General features: G+C 39.0%; 3 protein-coding genes across 4 annotated transcripts; 2 read left to right on the plus strand and 1 right to left on the minus strand.

The window, feature by feature from the left end:
- The first annotated feature begins 8,784 nt into the window (after nucleotides 1-8,784).
- LOC116329565 (low affinity immunoglobulin gamma Fc region receptor II-like) lies at nucleotides 8,785-14,616 on the plus strand. Of its 2 annotated transcripts, none has more exons than XM_039598667.1 (6): nucleotides 8,785-8,894; nucleotides 8,965-9,000; nucleotides 12,394-12,657; nucleotides 12,737-12,982; nucleotides 13,418-13,684; nucleotides 14,288-14,616. In XM_039598667.1, the coding sequence occupies exons 1-6, from the start codon at nucleotides 8,864-8,866 to the stop codon at nucleotides 14,368-14,370; spliced, it is 927 nt and encodes a 308-aa protein (XP_039454601.1). In that variant the 5' UTR covers nucleotides 8,785-8,863; the 3' UTR covers nucleotides 14,371-14,616. The 2 variants fall into 2 exon arrangements, with proteins under 2 accessions (XP_039454601.1, XP_031607474.1); XM_031751614.2 differs by having other exon boundaries at nucleotides 13,544-13,684.
- A 2,722-nt stretch (nucleotides 14,617-17,338) lies between these two features.
- LOC116329579 (CD276 antigen homolog) lies at nucleotides 17,339-21,511 on the minus strand. The gene is made up of 5 exons (XM_031751631.2): nucleotides 21,370-21,511; nucleotides 20,318-20,442; nucleotides 20,076-20,137; nucleotides 19,299-19,637; nucleotides 17,339-19,201 (listed from the first exon to the last, which is right to left on the minus strand). Exons 2-5 carry the CDS (start codon nucleotides 20,374-20,376, stop codon nucleotides 19,038-19,040), a joined length of 624 nt encoding a protein of 207 aa, XP_031607491.1. The 5' UTR covers nucleotides 20,377-20,442; nucleotides 21,370-21,511; the 3' UTR covers nucleotides 17,339-19,037.
- A 2,532-nt stretch (nucleotides 21,512-24,043) lies between these two features.
- On the plus strand, nucleotides 24,044-25,976 carry LOC116329524 (low affinity immunoglobulin gamma Fc region receptor II-like). Its single transcript, XM_039599123.1, has 5 exons — nucleotides 24,044-24,083; nucleotides 24,168-24,203; nucleotides 25,296-25,559; nucleotides 25,639-25,884; nucleotides 25,957-25,976. Exons 1-5 carry the CDS (start codon nucleotides 24,053-24,055, stop codon nucleotides 25,974-25,976), a joined length of 597 nt encoding a protein of 198 aa, XP_039455057.1. The 5' UTR covers nucleotides 24,044-24,052.
- The last annotated feature ends 462 nt before the right edge of the window (nucleotides 25,977-26,438 follow it).

Below are 26,438 nucleotides of genomic sequence, written 5' to 3' on the forward strand. Positions count from 1 at the left end.
TATAGATATAATTAATTTAATAAATTTAACAGATATGAGCTAATGGGATTTTATTTTTTTTAAATAAGCTGCAGTGGATTGAGGAGCAGCGCAGTGGCACCATCTTCAGGCCAAAGTGCAGAAACACAGGTGAACAGCTGTGTTTCTGCAGAAATCACCACTGAAGTTCTGTTTAGTTGTTTTTGTTTTTACCCTGACATTACAGGAGACATGCTGCTTTAGTCGTTTTTTTATTAGACATTAATAAGAACTGCTGAACAGAAACTGTTTCATGTTTTGACATCTTTGGATGAAGAGAATGGATGTGACAGAAAGAATGAATGGACAGAACCGGAGCATTTGCTGGGGGTTGGAGCATCCTCTAGCTACCAGTCATCAGATACAAAGTGATGTGTGACAAGAGGTCCATATGTGGACGAGCTTCAGGCTTTACATTCAGCCCAGCTCGCTGTTTAAGCTTCTCATGGTATAAATTCATCCACACATGCCGGACTCCTTCAGCTTAATGAAGGAACCTCTGTAAGCTTTAATGAGATGACACATTTTAGGGTTTTCACTTTAAAACAGTGAAAATAATCCATGTTAGGAAGCACACGAGGACTCTGGTGGCAGAAAGTATTAGGCTTAGTATGTGATTGCTGTCCTGATGGAGGTGTGCATTTTTGCTCAGGTCCTGATTTCACTAAATGTGTACAACAAAAGTGAAAAATGCAAAACTATCCCAGCCAGTAAAGCTGCTTGTAGAGTTTACCAAATGTATTGCTCCACTGAAGTCAAGCAAAGTTGGGAGAATGCTTTTGGTGCCATTTGTTTGGTGTGTTGTTGAGATTTTGCAAAAACTTCCAGGGTAAATTTCAGAAGTTCTAAAGTCAGATCACTAGGAAATTATATGCCAGGACACTGGCCTTGTTGGGGAAACTTCAGGGAAACTTGGAGGTCCCCATGGATTACATGTGGCTCAAGAAGTAGATTGGGGTGTCTACTGATTGGAAGGTTGGTGATTTGATCCCCAGCTCCTCCAATCTGCAGGTCAAAGTATCCTTGGGCAAGATACTGAATCCCAAGTTGCCCTTGATGCATCCATCAGTGCATCCATCCAACATAGCAAGCGTGTTTAGTTAAAAATACATGTATGAGTAAATGAGGCTAGCAGTAAAAAAGGACTTCGCTCAAATTCATTAGAAAAGTGGTCCAAACACACCACAGCTGCCCTTTAGTTCCTCTCTTGCAGTTTTATAATGAACCTTTTCTCATTTGAAAGGGAAAAAAAAAGATCTTGTCATCATTCTGAGGTTTCCTGTCGTCTCATTCTGCATTCAGCAGCACGATGCAGCTGTCTGCCTTCCAAATGGGAATCTGGGGGAGAAATCCCTTTAAGTCAGAAACCCTGAGAAGTGATCGTGGGTGAGATGGCTCGTTACGGCGACCAGCTGCTGTGTCAGACTTCCAAATCGAGTCTTAATGTTCAAAAGCCTGAGAGTCATTTTCTGCCAGGGAGCGCAAAGCTTCTGTAAAGCCGTCAGCCTCGGCTCCGCTCGCCACAATAAGCTGCCGTGACCATATGTGCAGCGCCGACATACTAAAGATGGAAAGATGGAGGCTGACATCAGCAGCACTGGCACGTTTTTTACCTGAGTCACCTGTAAAGTTTAGATTAGGTTCTTCAGACAGGAAACACAAACTATCAAAGCTATCGCTAAGAGAAGATAACTTCACAAAGATCATTAGAAAGACAATTTTGTATAATTAACAGTTTTATAAGTGTCTGGAAAACATTTGTTCTTTTGGGAGCGACATTCAAGCAAGAGGTCAAAGATGATGATGAACACGCCAACGAGCGGTGATGGTTTGCCTGTGATCAGGAGCAGGAGGACCATGACACTCAACTGAATATCACTTTTATAGTCCCATACAAACCTCAGGATCGATTACACTAATGTTAATGTGAGTTTGTTTATTGTGCTTCCTAAGCAGGTTTTGTTTGGTGGTGTCAAGTCAAACGTACGTTTGTTTTAAGGGGAAACAAACAGACAGTTCACTCGTTAAGTTAAAAGAATGGTAATTTATTCACAGGGGTGTTTGGCCAGTGTAGTAACTTAACCACTTTAAACTTAGCCCTCATTTCATTTAGTACCCCTAATAACACAAATACTTGCACAAACAGGAAATACTCCTTGTGCTCTTTTTGTAGTAGTGTATGCCCTCTGAGCCTGTCACCTTTCTGTCTGTCCTGCACATTTCCCTTCTCTTGTTTTCTTTGTCTGTGATTGTAAAATAAAAGTATAACATGTATTTATAAAATAACGTGTGTTTTAATCCTGCAGCTTATCACACATTTGATTTCCATGCTTGAGAAATGCAAGTGTCCAGAGTCAGGACTGACTGAGAAACTCACTGCTGCAGATCATCTGTGATAATCTCTGTGGGAGAGCTGATGAGACAAAGGCCTTCCACCTGTGATGATCAGACAGGACAAACTCAGCAGTGTGTGAGGAAAAGGAATCATTCTTTTTAGCTAATGTTAAAATAATGTTATCGTTAAACTGTTTTCAGTGTGGGAGAAACTACTCAAGTTCTTCAAGTAAAAACTATATAAGGTAGTAAAAAGTTATATATTCAGAAACTTAAAGTATGTAAGTATCAGCAGCAGAATGCACCTGAAAAGATGTGTCCTTGATCCAACACAGCTGATTCAAATGGCTAAATTACCTCCACAACATGTCTTGTAGTTCAGGACACCGGCCCTCGAGGCCTGGAGTTGCCCACCCCTGGTCTATAGTGTTACATCATATTTTATAAGGATTTTATGTGTTTGTATCATTTCTGCCCAGTTTGACCCATTTAGCAAACGTCAGCCTGATTTTTGCTCTGATATCTATTCTATATGAATTAAGACAGTTATGACTGACAGGCCTGATTTTCTCCCCCAATAAAATAATATTTAATATATTACTCTACTTATTTTATTACATTTTTTACATCTTGGGATTTTTCTTTTTACCCATATCATATAAGTAAGCTTTCATTTTCAGACAAATGTAGTTGTGCCAATATATTAAAAGAACAATATTTATCTATTTGATAGATAATGCATCAATATATACAGTGTAAGATACATTTGTTTTTGAGATAAAAAAAGATATAAAGTGATATGAAATAGAAATAATTGCACCTTCAGTGTTTGCTGAAGCTCAGTATTTAAAACATTTGACAAGTTAAAAGGTCAAAGGTCTACCTCCCCCTCTCTCTGCTTTTCCCTGCTGTGTGTGTCTGTGTCCAGATTCAGGAAAAGACAGTTCTCCCCAAATGTGCCAGCATCACTGCTGATATCACTTAAAGGCTCACACAAATACTAATAAAAAATGTAATTTTGAGTGTCATGTTTTTCAGCAATGTGTTGTTATACTTTTCTCATGTTAGCTGATTTTTGGGATAAAGTCAACTAATATGATCACAATAAAATAATAATAAAAGCACTATGGACTAAATGACATTTTAGTGTCTTTAATTGTCCTTAACAAAAAGCACAACAATAAAAACAAACGACTGGAGTCTTTAGAATACAGTCTCCAAATTTGATCCTATTACTGAAAATACTTTATTATTATTATTATATAGCTATAGGTGTGGGTGCTTTAGGGGCTACAGGTCCCTATTGCTGCCAGTGCTTTTGATCCTCTTTGGATGTTGGCTGCCTTTTGTTCTATTCTCTGTTAACATTTTCTGTTGGTGTTCCATTGGTTGTCTTGCTTTCCTTTTGAATATAGTATATACTACTTTTTGTGTCATTGATGTTCCAGTGCTTCTGCCCTATTTTTTTTGTGTCTGATCATTTATGATCTGTTTTACCACAGCTTTATTTAATGATATCTGAAAATCAAATATTAGTAATTTTACTGATCAATAAATCAGTCGATCAATCTTTATTGACAGACTTTACGTCCATAGTAAAAAAACCAACAACCAACCAAACAAAACTAAACAAAAAAACAACACAACATGTAAGACTGCACTTAAAATGAACAGTGATAAGTCTGTGTGTTTGGCAGTTTTTGACCAGCAGGTGGCGAGGGAGGTCTGTGTGCACATGAAGCCTTGAGGAATAAACTCTTCTGCAATCAAATTGGCTGAAAGACTTCATGAAGCTTCATTTAGCTGTCACTAGCTCGAGCTGTTCCTTAAATACTGGATGCTCGATGAGTAACAGGTGTGACAGCTGAAGCGGGAACCTGAGGACTCCACCCAGAGGGTGGGGCTGGACAGAACCTGCCCAACACTTTCAGAAACAGCAGGTGAAGAGAACACAAAAACAGACAACATCCTTAACTATCCTGGCCATTTGTGGCCACTTCACTTTTCTTTTTTCAACCATTTTCGTTCTGTTAATGCAAATGGAATGAAACTTCCCAAAGGTGTGTATTTTTTTCAGATTTTTTAAATTGTCAACATCAGCTCCTTAATAATGTCAATAATAATCACTATACACCAAATTGTTCCTCTTGATTCTATCGTGGCCATTTTTGGCCAATTGAAACTCATTATAACCACCTTTTTAAATTCCTTGTTATTGACAGTAATATATCATGCGATTTAGGTAAAATTGCTTTCATTCTAAACTCAACACATGAAAATTGTAGTTTTTAATGGGTTTTTTTACCAAATTACATCATTTACCCATTTTTGGCCAAGCAAGCAATTTCATGTAATATTCCTAGTTTCTAGTAGCGGCCTTTGATGGCTTACCACACTCCAATGGACCAAAATAATGAAACAATTTTGACATAGGTTTGATCTTAAGGATCTAATAGTTTGTGTTTGTGCATGACATTGCAGCACAAACATGTATTTGCAAGATAGACTGGAATAAATAATGACGCATCAAACATTACATAGGCTGCAGTGAATTTCTGTCGATGCAGGCTATTGAGCTTCGAGGTTCCCAGTCAAACTTAGCTTTGAAGCACATGCTAAAAGCACTTTTACTCTTGTATTTTTCATAAAAAGATACCATACCCAAAATATTAACTCTAGAAACAAAAACAAAAATAAAAAAAACCCAATCACAGGACATTTTGCAGAGTTCAAACCTGCAGCTGCAGCGCAAACAACAACAAACACTGTTTGTAAACGTGTCCTGGAGTTTATGCAGGTGCAGACGTTGCTACTGCTGTAAGTAAGCCTAACAGCTTCCAGATCATTTATTCTGGCAATATGGCAAGAAGGTCATCACTGCTTCAAGCACTGTCTGTATGATCTGGTCAGAGAGCAAGGACAGCAAGCAGTCCTCTGCCCTTGAAGAAAAGACATCTGCCCAAGATGAAGAAACTTCCTCTCCAGAAGATGAGGGGACAATCTCCAAAGAGGCTGACTGCATCACCACTGATGATGAGTACTAGCCATTGCCTGAATCCTCTTCTTTGGGGGAGGATTGGGGTTGGGAGGCATGGAGGTGGAGGCCGAGCAGCTGATGGAAAAGAACATAGGAGCATTTTCTGAGACCGAGGAGCCGGTGACTGAGTGGATCCCTCATGAAAGGAAAACCATGTGGGTCCCACCACTGAAGAGAGACTGCTCTACAATCCAGTACCCGCTGGCATCAAACCAGGGCTCACCCTGTATGCAGTTCTCTGCATTAGCAGCCTGAGATCTACTTTTGACTTTTTTATAACAAAGGAGATCTTTTAGCTGATGTGCACCCTTATAGACCTGCACGGGAGGCGAAGGTGTGAGGATTGGAGGATTATAGATGAAGTGGAGATAAAGCCTAGACCAGAATAAAGCAATACATAGCATGTTGGATGACAACACTGGAAGTTCTCAGGAAGTAAAAAATGGCATGGGGTTCAGACTCCAGCTGACGTAGGAGCTCCGAGGACAACGTCTTTACTTCGGTCACCTTGGCAGAGGAACTCCTCAGATGAAAAACTGGCACAGGGGAAACAACCCAGAGCTTCCTCCCCAGTTCTTCTAGTTGCAACAGAGGAAGATTTTGTTGTCTGTCTTTGGCTTCACCAAAACTACCACAGCAATATCCCACATGCCAAAGCAATGGAGGAATGTGCTTCTTTTGACAGCAACACACAGGGAACCAGCAGTCAGTGATGGGGAATAAAGGATGCGTGAAAGCAAGAAGCAATCCTGGACTACAATAGGCAAAAATATTGCTTGGATAACTTAGAGAGGATGTTGGTACCTTGAGTTGTTGAAGGAAAACTAACTGATGGCTGCTGGCTCTTTTCTCCAATCTCCTGGATGTCTTGGGATACGATGTCTTTGTCCCGCCGGAAACAAATTCAGTGAAGTGGGGGAGTCCTCTACAACCTACAAATGAAAAGTGATCCTGGGAGAGCTGGGGCACATGCTGGTGACCTCAACAACTGCAAGACACCCTTGTCCCTGATTCTCAGCCACTTCTGCCATTTATCTCAAGATACAGTAGTCTGAACCAGAGTTGACCCACACCCCACCAACAAAATGAGAAGAAGGTGCAAAAGGCGCACCTCCAGGATTGGAACAGCAGCCCTTGCACCAGGTGTAGAAAGTGTGCCTACAAAAACTACTCTACTGTGGTTAGTACATCTTGCTGCTAATGAGGATGCACACAGAAGCGCACACACTGGAATATAAATTTTGATCATTTTATTGGTCATTTCAGTGGTTATTTGGTCATTAAATTGCTTTTCTGGCCACTAACACACCTTTTGTGATTTTCTTTTTGGCCATTTTTGGCCATCCCCCCCCCCCCTAAAAAATGTGAACTTTATTGCTATTTTCCCCCAAAAGCGTAGTAATAATACATAATCTGACTGGTATTCAAAGGGTATAATTTCTGAATTTGAATTATATTTTGGTTTTCATGACTAGGACTGGTGCTAATTTAAAAAATCAAGTCAATGAAAGTAGAAAAATGTTTTAATATATATTAATTTTATAGTATTTGGTAAAGATAAACAGGGGGTGGCCATTTTTGGCCACAAACAAGCTGAGAGAGATTTTTTTTGTTTTTCTGTCACTGCAAAAAACCCCAAAGATGCATAAAACTCATTGATACTTTTAATTATTACTATACATCTAACCTCCATCATTTAGAAAAAAAATTGGGATTTTATGCTTTTATCCCCATGTAAATCATTAAAATTATGTGATTTAACTGGTATTTAAAGGGTTAAAATTATGGATTTGATTGAAATTTTGGTCTTGATGAACAGCACTGATGCTAATTTGAAAAGTCAAGTTAAAAAAAGTGGAAATTTTTCTTAATATATATGAATTTTATAGCATTTTGTAAATGTAAACAAGGGGGCCACGAACAAGCTGAAAGGGAGTTTTTATTTTTATTTTTTGTCACTGCACAAAAAACCAAATATGCATAAAACTCATTGATACTGTTAATTATCGCTATACATCTAACCTCCAGCATGGTTAGAAAATAAATGGCATGTTTTATTTGGAAAAAAATTGGGGTTTTAAGATTTTTTCCATTTATGAGTTCATAGGATTATTTGATTTAACTGGTATTTAAAGGGTTAAAATTCTGAATTTGAATGAAATTTTGATTTTCATGAACAGCACTGATGCTAATCTAAAAAATCAAGTCAAAAAAAGTGGAAATTTTTCTTAATATATATGAATTTTATAGCATTTTGTAAATGTAAACAAGGGGTAGCCATTTTTGGCCACGAACAAGCTGAGAGAGAGTTTTTTTTTTTTGTTTTTTTTGTCACTGCACAAAAAAACAAAGATGCATAAAAGTCATTGATACTGTTAATTATTGCTATGCATCTAACCTCCATCATGGTTAGAAAATAAATCAGATGGCATGTTTTATTTTGAAAAAAATTGGGGTTTTATGATTTTTTTCCATTTATGAGTTCCTAGGATTATTTGATTTAACTGGTATTTAAAGGGTTAAAATTCTGAATTTGAATGAAATTTTGATTTTTATGAACAGCACTGATGCTAATCTAAAAAATCAAGTCAAAAAAAGTGGAAATTTTTCTTAATATTTATGAATTTTATAGCATTTTGTAAACGTAAACAGGGGGTGGCCATTTTTGGCCACGAACAAGCTGAGAGGGAGTTTTTATGTTTTTGCTCTCCCAGCACAAAAATAACAATGCATTATAATCAATGTTGATGTGAATCAATTACATGCCCAGACTCTACTATTAATAATACAAGAAATTTCAGTAGCAATGCAGTTATATAAAATTGTGAGATTTGAGGTTGTCTTCCAGCTAGTGCAGTGGACAAACAAACTGGCGTTTAAAGGGTTAAAAATTTAAAAAGTAATAATTATTTTATATTTATGAAAAGAACTGAAGTTACTTAAAATCTTTATGCAGAAAAAATGGCAAAAAAACATAAAAATAATAAAAATTACAGACCTAATCTGTTGGTGGCCACTTTTGGCCACGAACAAGCTGAAAGGGTAGTGATTCTGAACAAACCCAGAGGGTTAAAAAGCCGGGCCCATGAGACACTGTTTTACAGCTATAGCTGTCATACTTTCTGTGCTTTGGATCTTTATTATTGTCTGAGCCAAAACTCCCACCTTGTCTTTATTACTGACTTCCATTGAAGAAACCCAAAACCCCAAACAGAGGCCATTACTGAAAAATATAAATCAATGACTGAAAACAGCAAAACACACAAACCATGAGAGAGCTGATGGTTAACTTAAGGTTGTGGTGCAATCCAGTCTCTTAATACGTAATTTCTCTGCTTCTATGGAATGGAAAAGGGTCTTTCATTGTACTCAGTTTAAAGAAAACCACAAAGGGAGGGGACGCGAGTTTCATTTTACTGTAAACTGCGTGAAGTGTCGTTGTTAAGTCTTAGTCAAATATGACCAAGTGAAAGAATGAAGGGTACATCTGTACCGTGGCTGCTGTGTAAGTAAACCACATATTTTTTTGTCAGATTAATGTGAAACTTAAACTAACCGAGTGTTATTCTATTTAGGGTTGATCTCCCTGCTGTGTGGCTCAACAAACCAAGGTTAGTTCACTTTGTTTTATTCTACCAGGAAACCACACTTTGTACAATTACATGTTTAAATACAACATGATGTACAAAAAACAAATGATGGCATTCCTCTTCATGTTTTACGATGTGCTTTCACTTACCAGAACATATAATTTCACAGGCCTCCGTAGTTTTCCCGTAAATTATTTCCATGTAGCTCATAACTAACTGAGCTGAGACAGAAAAGGGTACAGAGATAAGCTAAAGGTTTAAGTATCAAGGTTAATACAATAAAAATAAATCAAATAAAAGCTAATTTCTGGTGGCAGTTTCAGTGGAAGCTGATTTAGAGACATAAATATAGATATGCATCTAAATCTGAATTCTTTAAAATGAAGGCTTCATAACAAAGATGTAATCAAATGCATAAAAGTTGCTTCCACAAGGTGCTCTTGGTTTATATGCTTACTGTGAGTGTGACTCTTGTTTTGATAACTACAATTCACAGATACAACCAATCATTAATTATTGGCTGAAAAAGCGTAAAGCTTGAAGGATATATGCTCACTGAATGTGCATGCATGATTATGTCTTTTTTTAAATCGTGGTTTGGTGAAGTGACTGATTCACAGGAAACCAAAGACAAAGACGCCTAAATGCAGTCATGTCCAGTGGTCTTTGTACAAACTAGTTTACATTTTAGGAATTCAAAGTGATGAAGGATTTTTTCCCCTCACACCCTTTCAAAGGCCTATTTAAGGGGTTAAGACTTGGTTTTAGGGGTAACAGGTTTGGCAAAGCATTAATAAGAGTAAATGTCCTCACAAAGGTAGCCAGCCATACATGCCTGTGTGTGTGTTTGTGTAACCCTTCATGTAGACACAGCAGGCAGCAGCTGTCGTGGAGGAAGCAGCGGTAACAGAGGAACCTTTCGTCCAAATAACCTCAAACTCAAAATGGAACTTATTCACGTCCACAAAATACCCCGACAGTTTTGTAGTGAATCTGATGAAGGGTTGTTGAGCTGAGCAAAGAAAAGATGTAATTAGAGACAGATTTCTCAAATCATTAGATGATATCCAGCTAAAAGGAGTTATTTTAAAAAGCTTCAGCAATTTTGCCCAATGTAATAATAAAAAATACCTGATGGAAAATTGCCCCCTTCATGATTGTTTCCTTTGAAATCCAGTGGTGTCGATACTGAAGTTTTGTATTTACACATAAAAGTACTGTCTCCACGTTCATTTGAATTTCATTTTGAGGCAGAGCTGCTGGGGGGGGGGGGCAGTGGTGTGCATTGAATGCTTTGCTGTGGCCAAGAAACCCGCTTAAATGCATGCACAAGATCACAGTCACCACATTTCAGTTTGGTTAGCTCCTCACTGATGATATGAGCCTGGGATACGAGTTTATAATACACAACCTCGTGAATGTTGAAAAAAAGAGTCACACTCGTCAGCTTCGGACTTCGACTGCAAACTTAAACTAATAGCTACTGTTTGGTCGGTGGGTTGTGGTTGGAGACCCAGCTTTCATCAGCAGTGATTAGTCTTGACAAAAAAGGCCGCATTAGATGTGAACGTGGGTCATTCAGTAGTAAAATAACTAAAGCTCTGCAACATTTTACCTTTTATACTATGAATATTTTCTAGTTAAGAGGGCTCTGAAATTCTGCCTCATTTTATTTTTTTTCCAGCATTTCAGAGCCTTCTTAACAATGTCTGCATAAATGGACTGGCAGACTGACTCCATAACAACAAACCATCAAACACCACATAACCTTTTTTGACCTGCAGAAAGAAAGGTGATCACGATTGCACCTTCTGCAACAGCTGTTGCTCACTTACCCACAACATCCTGTTCAGCTTGATGACAGACGCTGTTTCCTGATTTTGAAGCATTTAGATAAGGAAACTGGGCATCTCTCATCTCAGAAAACATCCTGTGTAGATGGTGTTCTCTGCACCTTGAATCTTGACCTAACCTGCTGCTCACCATCACCACAAACTGTATAGAAAGTGTAACGTCTCTGATTGGTTTCTTGACTCTTGAAACCTCAAATGTATCAAATTTTCCATTCCAAATAAGAAGTGAACATATTTAGACTTGACAATTGAGTGATAAATGAATGCTAGCATGCTTGGTTAGAAACCTGCATACACTGCAAAGACACTTATGTTTTAATTAATACTAAGTAACATACCAATACAAATACTACAACTTCAGTTATTAAAACTGAAAAACAACGCTCTGCACCACACAGGAGGCCCGATAACATAATTTAAATGCTTCATAGAGAGCCAGCAGCTCAATCATGCTTCCGAGGTTCAGTTGAGTGACTTTGATTAACTGAGGTAAAGCCGTACAGACGTTGGCATCTATAGCAGCTGATATCACCATCCAACTATCGGTCTAATGCGTCACACGTGGCCAATCGTCAACAAAATCCAAGTGGATTAGTTAAATAAAAGAATTTATAAAAGACAGAGTTATGAAAACAAGGGAAACTACCAAAAAAAAACCCAGACATTTTTTGTAGCAGGCTGTAAACGTGTTTATTTCTGCTTTAAAGTTGGACATTTTAACATGTGATTGACCCACTTTTGGAGCCAGTCTCAGGTGGACATTAAAGGAACTGCAGCATTTGGCGGTTTCATTTCTCTGTTCTGAAGGATTCCACTTCACTGACATTCCATTTGGTGTGGATTTTTTTTTTTAACCTTTAGCAACAATCACTCTGCACTATGAAGCTGCTGCAAATAACTGCAGTCACCCGAGTCATAAAGACCATGAAATGCCCCACAATGTCCTCAGGTTTCAACTGTGAAACTAAGGGCTGCACTACTTTATGACAAACCTATTATTCATTATAGCTTTACTACATGTTTTGGTTCTGACAAGTTCAGATCTCAAATTCAAAGATAATTGGCATACTTCCTCCAGGAGATATTTGAAGAGACTGAAGGGTATCCTTAATGAAAATTATACACTGTTGTCCTCAGGAAAAGCTACAGGTTACCAAATTAATAGTTAAATAGGCACAAAATATCTTAAGTGCTTTTATCAATTAAATGACTGAGTAGTAACAGATGAAATTGTGAATGAGCGTTTGTATGTGTGTTATCTCATATGATGAGATTCCGAGACATTTCCCAAGGGAGATAAGAAATTCCAATCTAACCTAATGTAATCTAATGTAATCTAATCCTGAATAACTGTGGTGGAGCTTAACCATACCCTAGATAAACCTGGATAAATGGGAGTGATCCCAAACAACTACTGCCCTTAAAAAACACCTTCCAAACTTAAATGTTGGTGTTTGCAGATGGTTCTGTGTGCATTAATTGTTTCACTGTAATTCTCAGAGACAATCTGATGGCTGCTCTAGGGTTTTGTAAATGTGCATAATTCATATCTTCCCCACAGCTCGTCTGATTGTGAGCCCCAGCAGCTCTCAGCTGTTTGAAGGTGACCGTTTGTCTCTGAGCTGTGAGGGGGAGGACAGCGCTGCTGGATGGACTGTGAAGAGGAACACGCCCAAACGACAGAGGAGTCGGTGTGGAGATGGGTGGGGAAAACAAGTCAGTTCTTCTTGTACCATCACCTACATCTTCAAAAGGGACAGTGGTGTTTACTGGTGTGAGTGCAGAGAGGGAATAACCAGTAACACCGTCAACATCACTGTGACTGGTAAGAAGATTGTGTGTAGTTAGTGTTGGTGAAGCTGTGTGTCAGTGGATGAAATGCTGTAGTTTGTGTCTGTGTTGAGGTGGCCCAGTGATCCTGCAGAGTCCTGTGCTTCCTGTGATGGAGGGAGAGACCATCACGCTGCTCTGTAAAGCAAAGTCCACACCTTCAAACCTCCCAGCTGCTTTCTATAAAGATGGCTCCTTCATTGGGACTGAGTCGACAGGTCACATGACCATTCCTCGTGTTTCCATGTCTGATGAAGGCCTCTACAAATGTCACATCAGTCATCATGGAGAGTCTCCACCCAGCTGGATCACTGTCACAGGTAATTTTCAGTATGATCAACATTTATTTCATCCATAGATGGACATAGATAGCACGAGGTCACCCATTAGTCAGTGAAGTCCCAATATGAGACCTCAAGCTTTTTAGCTATCACCACTTTGGTGTTTTCAAACCTGCAGGTCGGATCCAACCAAATACTTTAACTGGCTAAAGACTTCTAATGTGTTCTGTTTAACCTGTAACTACTCAGTAAAGTAATCAGGAAGGTGCTTAGTGAGGAAGCTGAGTTTCCCATAGACCTCTACACCATCCAAAGGTTTTTTTTCTGCTACCACAGGAGTTGCCCCCTGGTGGCCACTGGAACGAATGCAGATTAAAGGCACTTCTCCGTTAGCGTCACTTTTTTGCGTCCATCTAAGATTACCATCTAAGATTTCATCCATGAATCACCTGAACAGTGCCATTCTCTTTACAGGTAAACCAACAACTACAGCTCCGCCTTCCACATTATCCCCACCCTCTACATCAACTTTGCTTTCTGTCTCAACCCTAATGACCACACCGATCCAATCCACTGCCATGGCATCTCCTTCTGCCACAGCTCTGCCTACTGATTCGGCTCCACCCACTGTCTCCATTCACCTATCACTTGTCTTGAGAGTGGTCTGCCACCTGGTGGTGTTCTGTCCATATGTCATCACAACTGTCCTAATGGTGTCTTTATATCGACAAAGACCCTCAGGTAACGTTCACTATCAGATGATCAATCTAAAGGGGATCTGTTGTGTTTTTGTTTATTTTCTGTCATAACTGTACACATGCAGCTACAGTGGTGGACTTCGCCATATATAAAGACTATTAGAGGCCTGAAACTGCCAAAGTTAGAACAATTAATGAAGAGGGGACACAAACACAGGACAGAGAAGACCTGTTAAAAACAATACAAAATCTAAATCTTTATTTAAAAATTGGAAGCAGTTTGGCACAGGTAGGCAGACCGCATAGTTAGTAAAAAGAAAACAAACTGAGAAACAAGCATGGGATCATACATGGAAACACTGAAACTAGCTAACACACTGGGAATGCCGGGAGAGCCTCAAAATCCGAGATACTGTAAGAACAAAGACAATCTGATCTATCAATCTAATTCTCAGGTGTAAGTCAGACAAATTGAGCACAGGTGAAGCTGTGTTGATTATTTTGAAGTGTAAATCATGCAAAGCAATTTTAGAAGGGCCTTAGAAGAAAAATGCAGATATGGAAATAGGTCCCCTTAAATTCTGATTGTTTTTTCTCACTTATTATTACCTAATTATGACTGGACCTGAACTCTTTGTCTTCATAGCAACAGCACCACACCCCTACCCTGAGCAGAAACTGACTGAGGACTTTGACGTCATGGAGGTCACCATCGAGCATCATTTCTAAACTGCACAGAACAGAGAAATATTTTTGTCATGTAAAAGTAATAAATATTAAATTAAATAGATCTGATATTTTATGGCAACACAAAGTCATGTATAATGTTGGAGGTAAACAAAGTGCAGTTTTTTTTACTGCATATTCATATCTGCCGGCACAGCTTATCACCAAAGACTGCTGCCAGTGATTGTACAAATGATAGAAAGAAACATTTAAAAACACTGTATGTGAAACTATAAAAGATTACTTTTACTGGTGTTTTTTTATCTGATGGTGGGTGCACCAGTTTTTGAGAAGTATCTGTCCATCTGTGGTGAGAATTCCACTTTAGAAAACAAGGGTGGATTGCTTGGTCCCTCTTCTCTGCACCAGGAACCTTTTCCTCATGTCCTGAACATTTGGGCTCAGGGTATAAATAAATCCTCATTTGTCTCCATCAGTGTATGAAGAACATGCACCTGTCGTTTGCTCTTTCCTGTCGAACAAAAACCAAAACACATAAGAAAACAGATGATCAGAGAGTCAGAGCCTGTGTCAGAGGTGACAGACTTCTATAGGAGCAAAAGTCATTTCGCAATGTAGTCTCCCCCTAGTGGCCTTTAGAAAGAATGCAGGTTTAAGGAAAACATTTTTCAACAGATTGAAAGATCATGACTACGTCAGGAAATGCCGTAAGTGCCATGAAGCACTAAAGGAACCACTGAAGCACCTTTCCTCAGTCTGTGGACACTCTAAACAGCTCTTATTGTTGCTGCCAGTCACATAGATCAGGGTCGTGCCGCTCAGTGAGTATTTAAACACCTGTTCCTGTTGAACATTTCCAACTTCTGTGCTGTGTTTTGATTTTCTAATGAAAAAAAAAACTGGCTAAATTGAGCTGCAGGGAAAAATGTTTCACATGTATGAAGCACTTTTCTTCTGTTACAAACTCCTACAAATTTATATATTACAATAAGTCATCTTTTTTCAGTTGAATTAAACTTGCTTTTTTGTGGCTCAAACTTGGCTGGGGGACTGAATTTTTGCCCTTCGATGAACAAAAAATACTCTGAAACTGACTGAGTTGAGCCTGCCATAAAGAAAACTTGTTAAAAGCACACTCCTGTGCTTCCTTACGGCAGGTAAGAAAAAAATGTGACCATTTTAAATACAATCATTCATCAGATTGTATTTTGCCTATGTTCATAATTATCTATCCCGGGAGCAACGGCAGAGAAGCCCAGACCTCCGTCTCCCGAGCCACCTCCTCTAGCTTATTCACGGGAACACCGAGGGGTTTCCAGGCCAGCAAACAGAAATAATCTCATTCCTTTGGTCACTACCTCGAGCTCGTGATCATCGGTGAGCTTGGGGAAAAACACTATGTGCCCCATTTTGACCTCATCAGTATTTCTATGCATATTTTCCAATTCCAAGCTACATAAACTGTAATAGTTGTTGGATTTAAGCATTCTCAGAGGATATGTATTTAAGGAATAAAGGCGTGACCAGGAGTGATGAACACCTCTATATGAGGTGTTCATCACTCTTGGCCCCACGTAACAGACACTGGTTAAAAAAAAATTGCAAAAAGTCTTTCAGAAGGACTTTTCAGCACTCTTGAAATAGCTAAGCTATTCATTTTAATTTCCCAATAATTGTGCACACATGTGCTTCCCCCTGAGGATGTCCAGACTAACATTTCCTTTGCCAAACATTCTGGTTTATTAACATTTTGCATTGAGTAAGAACACAGGTTTTGATCCATATTAAAGTTAATCCTCAAGAATACAACTTGCATAATAATTGTGCACGTGGTGTAGATTGTCCGATAGATGTCACAGGCTGAGGTATGCCAAATTACACAAGAACTGGACTTCAAATAAATGGTAACACATGCATTATTGTCAATATGTACAGGGGAGGTCAGGAGAGGTACAACACTGAGGGTATACAGCAATCTGTTAAACATGGTGCTGTTAGAGGTCTTGTCAGAACTGATGGAATTATAAACCTAGAAAAGTCTCATTAGTTTTTCATTCACCATGAAATATCATCTGGAAAATATCTGAATGGCAGCAGCTTCACAATGATCCCAGGCACACAGCCAGTGCAGTGGATTGTCCTCCCCAGAGCCTGGACCTCAGCATTACTGAAGCAGTGTGGGATCATCCTGACAGAGAACTGAACAGAAACATCCAAAGAGGAGCTTGGAATGTCCTTCAAGAACCTGGAGAACTATTCCTGGAGATACTTAAAGAAATGACAGAAAGCTATCTCAGAGAGTTCAGACTGTGCTGAAGAATAAAGGTTCTCATATCAGTTATTTACTTTCAAGCATTGCTGCACCTGCTGAATTTCCCATTTTTCCAAGCAAGATATAAAGAATTGATGGGTTGAAAAATAGTCAAGTAAAGCCATTCTGGAAACTACCTGAAACTGGAAACTAAATAAAAAGAGAAACTAATGAAAAATAACAAAAATACTTAAATCTGCTGTTAACAGATATTTTGAGGATATTGTAAATATAAACTCCGTATTAGCAAGTCTACAGATTAAGATAATTCTTAACTATGAACTAAAGTCAAATGCAAAATCAAACCATGTCTTAAAAAGATCTAATGAATGTATGCTAGCAAAACTAAATATATAGAAAATGTCCTTAACTTTTTTTTTTTTTTTAAATCAACGTGATCCATTTTATCATTAGGAGGTTGGTATATATGTGTATCGTCACACCTATCCTGAAATTAGATCTTCCATTTGACAGTCCTCATATACTCAATTAAAAACTAAAACAGACACTGAAACTAACTGAAAGCTAAACATTTAAAGATAAAGTGAAACAAGTAAAAATGCTCTGGAACTTTGAACTGAAAACAAAAATTTAAAGAGGAAACAAAAATGTAAACTAATAAAAAAAATAAAACGCTAATTCTGCTCTACATTATCTTTACGTGAACCATAAAGAGTCAACAAGAGCGGCACACTCAAGTGAAAGAATAAATAGATCTTTATTGGTCTCAGGGTCATGATTGTACAGAGCATGTACAGAACATACAAAACAAAGGATGGCACTTGGAATGTTCCTTTGTCAAAAAAAAGCACAGCTCATAGCAATATAGAGACTCACAAAGTAAGAAAAATATTCAAAGTTTGTTTCAAGGCTTTAGTGGTCATCATGTCATCATCACAGTAAAAAGTATGGATGCTTTGTCCTTTGTGAAATACTAAACCCAAACATTTTTGGACCAAGGAATTAAAAACAAAAACAAAACAATGTTAAATACTGTAACATAGGAAAGCACATTGAAAGACATGAAACTGTCATCATGTGATCATGTACCTGAAAACATCCATTTCAACAGTTAAAGGCCAGTTATTATTGCTACAAAAATGTATACTCTGTATGTGCCTAATGCATTTCTTCATGAGTCACAAAAAACATACAATATGGTCCCATAAATTCACTGTAATCGGGCCATGAAGCAGAAAACGACAGAAGATAAAAACATAAGGCGCGAATCACTTTTCTTTCCTTTAGTGATAAGCAGCTGGTAGCTGGTGACTATGATCCTTCACATTCAACTTTCAACACCTTGATAAAGTATCTAATAAAGTGCCCTAATGCTTAATGGGCACATTGTCTACCATACAGTATTTATCACAATACATAACTATATCTGGAATGCTACTCAATGTTAAAGGCTTCTATTATTCAGTATAATGCAGTGCTTTAGTGAAAATACAGTAATGCTTAAATACTTGAACAGCTTGGGGGCGACTGGCAATTTACTTTGTGAACTCTGTAAACATCTCCCAGACGAGTTCATGCTGTCAGTCACCGTTTTCTAGTCTTTTGAAATAAACATGATGCTCACTTTGTAAAACATGATCCCCATGAGAGTCATAAGGGAGATGAAGCAGGGTAATACTTAAGCATGTGGGTACCCTGTAAGTAAACTCGGTTTCTCAGAGAGATCCATCCCTCGTTGTCATGTCCAGTTTGAAAACACCAAGACGGTGGCAGCAAAAGTCCCTCATAATCTAAATTTTACTAAACAATTTACGGGACTTTTCCCTCTTAGCACCACAACAGTGTTGTTTTTTGGCAACTAGAACAACCTAAAGACAAAATGCATCTGCAAACATGAAAACATAATACTGGCAGAAAGTAACTTCAATAAAAAAAAATTCTCTTTTCAGGAAAGTTGTGCTTGGATGTAAAACACACAAAATTCTGTCTTTTTTTTCATTTAGGAGTTTTAAAAGCACCTTTATACTAAAAACCAAATGAATAAATAAATAAGAAAACGTTTCAGTGCATTATAATAAATACTTTTGCATAAGGTTTACACATTTAGTGTATGACTTGTTAAGTTCATATTTTGAAGTAAAGCTTTGAAAGAAACTTAATTTGGACTTGTTCCAAATTTGATGCATGAACTTGTTGTGCGCCATAATGTTTGCTCTGTCGACTTCGTTATGAAATATAAATTCTTTTGCTAATTTTTTTTTTAACCAAAGTTGAAGTTTCATTCTCGATGGGCTCCACAGCGCTCTTAGTGGTAAATAGTGCATAGAAATCTCTTAAAAATCCCACCTCAGCTTTTAACTGTCATTTTAAGTTTTAGATGTTTGGAATAAATTTGAGGGTCTTTCTAATTTAGACATGCTGAGATGTTGATGTCATTTCATATTGGGGTGGAAGCTAAGGATCCATTGCATCTTTGGTACCTAATATAGAGAATACCAACCACCAGAATGATCCCTGCAATAACTGACAGTGACACAATGAGACCAAGATGGTTTCTTCCTGTAGCTGCGCCACTGCTGACTTCATTCCTGCTTCCTTCATCTGTCGAGAAAAAAAAATGCATTGGTGTGAATTGTCAGCAGTCAGGGAGGTGAAAACTCTTTTAAAGTGTCATCATTTGACATGAGCACAAACTCACCTGACTGACTGGCATTCAGGTTTATGATGCTGAGGACTACACGGCCCATCCCTGAGGTTCTCTGGAAGGCTATACACTCGTATGTTCCAATGTCAGCAGTCGTCATGTTCATCAGTATCATTGAGAGATTTCCATTCTGCATGTGGGTATTGGTCAGGTTTACCCGGCCCATATAAGACGGATCCTGGCCATCTGGATCAAGTTGGTCATCACGATAGTGCAGCACGTATTCTTCCAGACCACATCTGGACCACTGCATGGCGAGGACTTCCATATTTTCAGGAGCATTACATGGCAGAATGACCTGCTGGCCAAGTGAAGACATGATGTTTTTGTAGTCTGAAGGAGAAAGGAAACAAGACAGAGGTTTAAGAATAAAAATATACATCAGATATGCATGTACTAAACAAGAAGTACTCCAAGAGCGCAAACCTCCACCAAGGCAGCTCACTGTCTAGCCAGTATTTACTTTTAAGGGAATAGTATGATATTTTTCATATATGAATGTTGTTTTCTTCTTTTAAAACATACTTTAAGAAGTTTGTAGTGCAGTAAAAGTTGATTATATCAATCGATACATATCATAATATCGCACAGCCATAGCAGGGAATGAGTGAGAGAAGAAGAGAGGTGTGAGGAACATGAGGGTGAAGGAAGAAATGACTTTATAACCTATTAATAAAGTCAGTTATAACTAATCTTGTTCTCAGTTACAGCAGTCTAATGTAACCGAAGATTTAACAGTAGTTTACAAACTTTTCAACAACACCTACTTACCCAGAGCGTCAACTATCGGAGTGAGCGCCAAAAAAAGCCATATGCAGATTTGAAGACACATCCTGAAGAAACAATAAAGACAAAGGGATAAATCCTTTAAATCACAAAGTGTTTCCTGGGTAAAGTTATTTGCTAGAAAAGCTGGTTTATTCTGCCACAAAAGAACCTTCAAACTAACAGTTTTGAAAACTTTCAGACATATGACAACTCTAATACTAAGTCTATCACAATAAATAACTTACTTCGAGAGGTTTTTGCACGATCTTTGTGGTGACAGAATTAAACCGCCTGTGAAAATCATCTTCTTCCTCTTGAGTGGTTATTGGCAGCTGAAGTGTGGAAATGGAGCATGGGCACAAGTGTCAGACTGCAGGAAATAAGAGAAAAAACGGTTTCATGTAAAATAATAAAAATACCCGCGGTTTTCAGGAGACAAAACAATGAAAAATCAGAGTGTCTTCCAAATGAGTAAAACAGCTGATTTGTCCGTTTTCTATTTTTTTTGGCAGTAGTACAATGTTAAACTCCTTCTTCTTGGCTACTTGTTTGGTTTGTAATTAAAGACTCAGACCTGTCCTCAGATGTTATACCCGTTAACAGTGAAGGGAGGGAAGCAGGAAGTTTAAATGATGGAGCTCACATTACTCTGTGCTTCATACCAGCTCATCCCAAACTCATTAAATTTGATAGATTTGGCAAGTAAAGTCTGCTGTGATGCCGAGTGAATGTCCATAATGCCAAAATCAGCAGGCAACACATCACAAAATGACATTCAAGAAAACGCTCAGCATCTGTACACAGTTCCTAATATAATGACACTGGTGAGTCACAGTAAGCCACTCGTAGTGATTTAAGCAGTGATTACTGCCAGTCTTTGATAAATGATCTGTGCTACAAACTCTCCGGCTCGTCAACACAAACACTGCTCGGTGCAGTCAGTTACAAACCTGTCACAGTCTGACTTTAAACGAGGCTACGAACTGCGTCACACAGAAAGGACAGAGCCACTGTCACAGCACATTAATACGCGGCGTGTACTCTTTGATTTACACAGCACATAATGAGTGCACGTTTTCTTTGTACAGTTGCGGAAATCGACACCGCTTAATATAAGTTAGCATCTTGGCTCGCTTCAGCCGGTCAGGTCAGGCGAGCTAACGTGTCTTAGTGTCGCTGGCACAGTCAGCTGTTACCGGTGTTAGAAAAATACTACCCAAAGGCAGGATTCCTGCCCTCATACGGGCTCTGTTTAAGCTAAAACTAGCAGACTACGCAACTGGCTGCTAGAACTTACTACTCTTCAGTGCAGATCCAAGATCCCGGAGTCCTTCAATAAATACAGGAGAAGAACCGGCCACACAGACCACCTCCAACGCGAGTAAAGACACTCCGGGCTCAGGTTGCATCACCGAGTTGGTTTCACCCATTGACTGTTTTCTACAGTCCCCTTTCATAGGAGGGACGTGGACGCGGCCATAGGGACGTGATGATTGGTCAGTGGAGTACGCGCGCTCTTTGGGCTCGTACGTCATTGGCTCGTACTCAACCATACGTGTTGGTGACGTTTTCTACAGTCATTGGTGATTAGCAAAGCAGCTGGAGTGCGATATTAACATGTGTGTCGTAGCCCAAGAAGAGAGATTTCTTCTTTTCCACTCCTGCCCGCCCAAAATCAACATGTTTTGGAATGTTGTATAGATGCTTTCCTGTATCACTGATGTCTCAGTGCTCTTGCTATATTCCTTAGGTTTAAGTTCAGCTTTGCCTAATGGTATCTGTAAATTAAATGATTGTGATTTCACTGACTGTTTTGGCAATATGTGCAAATCCTCATTTCCTTCCACATATACAGGAACCCAAAAATCCAACATTTACATCCCCATTTCATAATCTTTGCAAACTTTGATATATTTCCTATATAATATCTAATCTATGTGATTTACCAGATCTAACCCATCAGTGTTTATAAACTATCCGATGACTTCTGCTGCTTTTTGTATGTGTCCAGAGAATGCATGGCAAACACCCAAGCAGGGACTGTCAGACAACACTTTGTATTATATAAGCCTAGATGTTCACTCTTTATATATGAAACACAACACCCAGCAATGAATGGAATTTGCATGCATTCACATTCATTTACTCTATTGGAGCTGCAGCCACTAGAAAACAGATCAGTCTGCAGGCTAATTATCAGCAACAATATCACTCAATAAAAATAAAAGTTCACTTTGATCTGTTGACAAGCTGCAGTGATTTCCTTTGTCTACTTTATGAAGCTTCGGGACAGAATCAGACCTGAACGTTGACTAACATTTAATGTTCAAATGTATCAAAGGCTTCAGAGCTCGAACGAGCAGCTGTGAAATAAATATAACTCAAGATAATATTCTTTTGTGCTTTGATGATCTTTATTTCCTATGATTAATGATTGCATGCAGGATTATACTCTTGTCTTTATATTCTTTATAGAGGTCTCTCCCATTCATCTGATAATGTCTCTGATTTATCAGAAAGGGATAACAGAGAAAGCTGATAACCACCTTCATGATACTAGTCATCTCTGGCGGGGTTTTAGGTTTATATATTGATAGGCACTCATAGTATGCCACTCTGGTGGTGCAGGAGTTGTCACAGAGGTCTCTTGCACCCATGTTAGTTTTACCAATGTACAGCCTAACTTGACAAAAATACTGGGATTTAAAGTCCTTTTTACTACTCTTAGCCTGGCATACTTTGCTATAGTGTGGCAACAATATAAAGAGAAAAACAGCTGAGTAAGTTTGCAGTTGACAAATGCTGACAATGATGGCCTTAAATATTAATCATTTGGCAGGAGCCAAAAACTGCAGTTTCTCTTATTGCCCGTGAGTCAATCCCCATAGACCCCCATGTTAAAATGACCAAATTTGTGGCAGAATAAACACATTTACAGGCTATTACAAAACATTTTTTTTTCAGAAAAATTCATCACATCAAACAGCTCAAAGAATGACCCCCCCCCCAAAAAAAAAAACAAAACAAGACCTACAGCTCAGACTCTGCAGACTTCAGTTAGCATGTTAAATGTTAAAGGCCATGATGGTTCAATTAAAAAAAAGAATGGAACAAGTATGACTTGGTTGGACTGGTTAACAGCAGAAAACATCAGAAAGCCACGTCTCTTTAAAACAAGCATAACAGCACAGTTTGCAAAGTTGCTTCTGAACAAACCTCAGGACCTCTGGAACAATGTGCTTTGGACAGACGAGACCAAAGTGGAAACGTTTGGCTGCAATACACACCATCACAGCATTGCAGCACAAACATCTCCTGCCAGCTGCCAGCACGGTGGTGGAGGGCTGGTGATTTGGGCACCTTGCAGTCACTGAGATGACCATGAACATCTCTGCACACCAAAGTATTCTACAGTCAAATATGAGGCCATCTGCCTGACAGCTAGAGCTTGACCAAAACAGGTCATGACACAGGACAATGATCCAAAGCACAGCAGCAAATCTCCATAAAAAGAGCTTAAAGACAATCAAAGTGCTGCAGCGATCCAGTCAAAGTCCAGACCTCAACCCGACTGAAACATGGGTTACAGGTTTCTTCAATGTTTGTTGAGTTTTGATCTCTTTTATGGGTTTACTTTTTTCTTTTGTTTCTTTGTGTTTGTCTCCCTCTCTGGGAACTTCAGAGAGCTGTGCATAAATGAATGTCTGCAAATCTCAATGAAATGAAGCAAAGCTGCAAAGAATGGGCCAAAACCCCAAACCAAATGTTTTGTTGTTCATCTGAGGTTGTTTTTACCTAATTTTAACACCTGCTGATGACCATCTTTTTAGTATGTGTGGAAACATACAAACAAAATCTTTCGTTTTTCTCTTATAGGAAACATAACAGTTAATATTCAAAGAAGAGGAAACTACATCAGGTCCTCACTGAGGTGGGCGTAGAGCTTTGCTTGCGTCACTCTGAGGCGAACATGCAGCAGAATGGCAGAAACATTTCTACTGTGGTTCTTCTGTGAGTGCGCTTCTGATGTAAAGTACTTCATCTGTCTTATTGTGTGTGAAACTTTAAATGAACCTGAGTGTCCTGTCTCTTTAGATCTGACCTCACTGCTGTGCCACACAACAAATCAAGGTTAGTACTTATTTTGTTGTAGCTAAAGAGGCACATGTCTATCAAAATATGAAGTATTTACAGTTAGACTTTTTCTAAGCATCTACAAAAGCGTAGAGGCATTTAAATATGTGTCAGAGAGGGTAACACCGGGCGAACCATTCTTCAGAGCTCTAAATTGTGCTTCTTCAGTCTGAGAGCCACATCACAATCATACTTACTGCTAACTCAAAAGTCGCAGTCATTTCCTTTTTAAGCACCAATGTGTTCCACAATATTGTTAATTATTGTTATTATTATTAGCTGAAACTGGCGTCAGAACAATAATCATAATTTATGACCCGCTGAAAGCTCGACCGTTTGATGATTTAGTCAAACTTCAAAAACACGAAAGATCCAGTATTATATGGTTAAATGTCACTCACAGTGATCATCACTGGATATGTGCTGTAAGAGGTGTTGCTCATGTAACAATATTCTGTTCAAGCACCTTTCAGGTCACAGGTGACATTTCCTGTAATAGCGAGTTTGTTCATGTGAAGCTGGCTATCTCTCATCATACCAAACATCCTGTGCTAACCATGCGCCCTTTGTGCTGTGCATCTTACAGCAAATATGAAAATGATTGCATAAACATGATAATAAAAATAAAATTCCACAACAGATTCATCATTTTACATGTAGATATGGAAACTGAAAGGCATCAATCTGGCCTATTATGTTTCTATTATACAATAATTGTGTTCAAAAGAATTAAAATATTATATTATTATGATTTACACTGCAAAAAAAAGGTGATTTAATTTTTTTTTCAATTATTTTTCCTAACAGTGCAAAAGTGCTGAGTGTTTTCACCCATCATCTCTGTGCTTGCAATGTTCTAGTTTATCCTGTTTTTTAACTGGGCATAAGTTACAAACTGAACTTTATCTTGTGTTCAATAAGCCTCTAAAATAGCAACTGAAACCATAACCTCATCAGGAAAGTGTTTAGTGAAATCATAGAGGGCGGAGGGCCAATGTCCCCCAGACCTCTATACTACCAAAGTCACAGTCGCCCTCTGCTAGACGTTAGAAAAAAAAAGCAGATGCTGTCTCTCACTCTTCCCCACAGCTCGACTGACTGTGAGCCCCAGCAGCTCTCAGCTGTTTGAAGGTGACTTTTTGTCTCTGAGCTGTGAGGGGGAGGACGGCCCTGCTGGATGGACTGTGAGGAGGAACACGTCCAAACGACAGAGGAGTCGGTGTGGAGATGGGTGGGGAAAACAAGTTGGTTCTTCATGTGCCATCACCTACATCTTCAGAAGGGACAGTGGTGTTTACTGGTGTGAGTGCAGAGAGGGAATAACCAGTAACACTGTCAACATCACTGTGACTGGTAAGAAGATTGTGTGTAGTTAGTGTTGGTGAAGCTGTGTGTCAGTGGATGAAATGCTGTAGTTTGTGTCTGTGTTGAGGTGGCCCAGTGATCCTGCAGAGTCCTGTGCTTCCTGTGATGGAGGGAGAGACCATCACACTGCTCTGTAAAGCAAAGTCCACACCTTCAAACCTCCCAGCTGCTTTCTATAAAGATGGCTCCTTCATCGGGACTGAGTCGACAGGTCACATGACCATTCCTCGTGTTTCCATGTCTGATGAAGGCCTCTACAAATGTCACATTAGTCATCATGGAGAGTCTCCACCCAGCTGGATCACTGTCACAGGTAATTTTCAGTATGATCAACATTTATTTCAAATTTTTTCACCCAAAGTCCTGTCTTGTTTTTTCAAACCAGGTGTGACACCTGGAAGGTGAAACCACAGACTGCACACTAATTGGCTAAAGACTTCTGATTTATTCAGTTTAATGTGAAACTACCCAATAAAGTATTTGGGAAGGTGCTGAGTTTCCCATAGACTTCTACTACACCATCCAGAGGTTTTTTTTTGCAACCACGAGAGTTGCCCCCTGGTGGCCACTGGAAAGACTGCAGATTAAAGGCACTTCTGCGTCAGCTTCACTTTTCAGACGAGACCAGAAAGCTGTGTTCTGTGTCTTTTATACCATCTATGATTTCATCCATGATTCACTCAAAAGGTGCCTTTCTCTATACCTAACCCCGCTCACTATATCAACCATGTTTCTTACCTCAGTTCTACTTTCTATCTTAGCCCCACTGACTACGCTGATCCCATCCACTGCTCAGCCTACAGATTCAGCTCCGCCCCCTGTCTTTGCTCACCTGCCACTTGTAGCGACCCTGGTCTTCCACCTGAT

The sequence above is a fragment of the Oreochromis aureus genome, linkage group 15, assembly GCF_013358895.1.
Source record: "Oreochromis aureus strain Israel breed Guangdong linkage group 15, ZZ_aureus, whole genome shotgun sequence".
Taxonomy (NCBI): domain Eukaryota; kingdom Metazoa; phylum Chordata; class Actinopteri; order Cichliformes; family Cichlidae; genus Oreochromis; species Oreochromis aureus.